This window comes from Sinocyclocheilus anshuiensis, unplaced genomic scaffold, assembly GCF_001515605.1.
Source record: "Sinocyclocheilus anshuiensis isolate Anshui unplaced genomic scaffold, SAMN03320099.WGS_v1.1 C32866882, whole genome shotgun sequence".
NCBI classification, from domain to species: Eukaryota; Metazoa; Chordata; class Actinopteri; order Cypriniformes; family Cyprinidae; genus Sinocyclocheilus; species Sinocyclocheilus anshuiensis.
The window spans coordinates 1-1627 of NW_015620621.1; the positions used below are offsets into that span (position 1 = coordinate 1).

General features: G+C 36.0%; 1 protein-coding gene across 1 annotated transcript; it reads right to left on the minus strand.

Moving 5' to 3' along the window:
- Positions 1–3: 3 nt before the first annotated feature.
- Positions 4–1622, minus strand: LOC107683059 (putative thiamine transporter SLC35F3; the record flags this gene model as incomplete). Its single annotated transcript, XM_016479152.1, has 2 exons — positions 4–103; positions 1294–1622. Coding segments are annotated over 2 exons (429 nt in total), but the record flags the coding sequence as incomplete, so codon positions are not given.
- Positions 1623–1627: the final 5 nt, after the last annotated feature.

Genomic DNA, 1627 nt, shown 5'->3' on the forward strand with positions numbered 1-1627 from the left:
GTACAGGTAGCTGGTGAGAGTCCACAGCACTCCAAAAGGAGCCACACGAGAGAGCAGCATCCTCAGTGACAGCCCGTCATCTCCCAAGAACTGACAACACTGTCTAATGTCAATCCACAAACGTGCAAATAATGTATCATGCCATAATTTATCATACCAACATTTCCACTACACAATTATGTAACACAGAGTGCCAAATGTTTGGACACACCTGACTGATTGGAAGTTTCTAATGAACTTAAAGATGTTTGATCTAAAATCTTAGGCTAAACTATCTAATTAATTAAATAGTCTAATGCTTACAATTATTTTGAATATATCTGCATATGCATATATCTATGTATGAATTTCTTTACAATATAAAAACACATATAGTTTATTAATTTTTTTAGACTGTAAAGTAAATTCAGCTTTGGCATCACAGGAATAAATTACATTTTAAAATACATTAAAACAGTTATTTTAAATGGTAATATTTCACAGTGTTACTGTTTTTACTGTATTTCAATCAAATAAATGCAGCCTTGTTGAGTATAAGAGAATTCTGTCAACCATGGTAAATGTACAACTTTTGCAGCTTATATTGCTAATACTGCTGTAACTTTTATTATATTAATATTAACTTCATTAATTTGTTTATATCAATAAATTACTACAGTAAATTACAGTACAGTAAAACTACATGACTTACAACAGCAGCCCAAAAGATAAAAAAAAGCCTTTGGATAATGTGTAACATAAACTAACATCAGGCAAAAGTAATTTCAGAGGTGGAAAAAGTAATTGTATTTTGGTGAAAGTTTACAAAGTCAAACAATTTTTTTTTTCTTAGAAATAAAATACACTGATGAGCGTAATAAGATGCACACATTGAGATGTGGAACTTATTAATACAGTAAATAGGTTTTGATTTCTTGATGACTTTAAGAAGAAGAACTGCTAACTAGATGAACATTATAAAACAAACTATCCAATTTAGGGAAACCCTGGCTTCACTAAATTACACCTACTTCAGAAAGTGCTGCTCAGTACAAAAGACTTAACCTTTAAAAAATATTTTGTGCTGAACTCACAAAAGACAAAAAATGCCATGGGACATTGTTAAGAAAATGAGATTAGTGTCAAGCCCTCTATCTAAGCAGCCAAGACCAACAAAAAAGCAAAGTCAACAAAAGGTGTCTGCATAAAACAGTGCAGCACTTTTGCAAAGAGTTTTCATTTTGAAATGCACTTAAGTTTCATAGGTCACAGAATCAGATCTCCTTGCATGAAAGGAAACCCAACCCAACTCACCTGAAGTGCTGTCTGGGAGTCTGTCTGTCCTTGCTACAGCATAGGTGACCCAGGTAGTAAAGAGGGAAGATAGCACAGTTCCAGGAGGTGGAGAACCAAGTGAGGGTGAACGGGACATTCAAGCGTCTAATGGTTATTTTGGCCAACTGAGTGCAGCCCGACCAAGAAAAGCAGATGCAGATCACCAAAGCGACACCCCACAGTGCTCTGTGCAGGTGGACTGCAGTCATATGCAAACAGCAGCGGAGCCTCTGCAGCCTGTTCCCACAATCTGATTTGACTGTTTCTGTGGCAGAATGGCCATCTACCTTCACTTCCACCTTCTCGCTGTTGG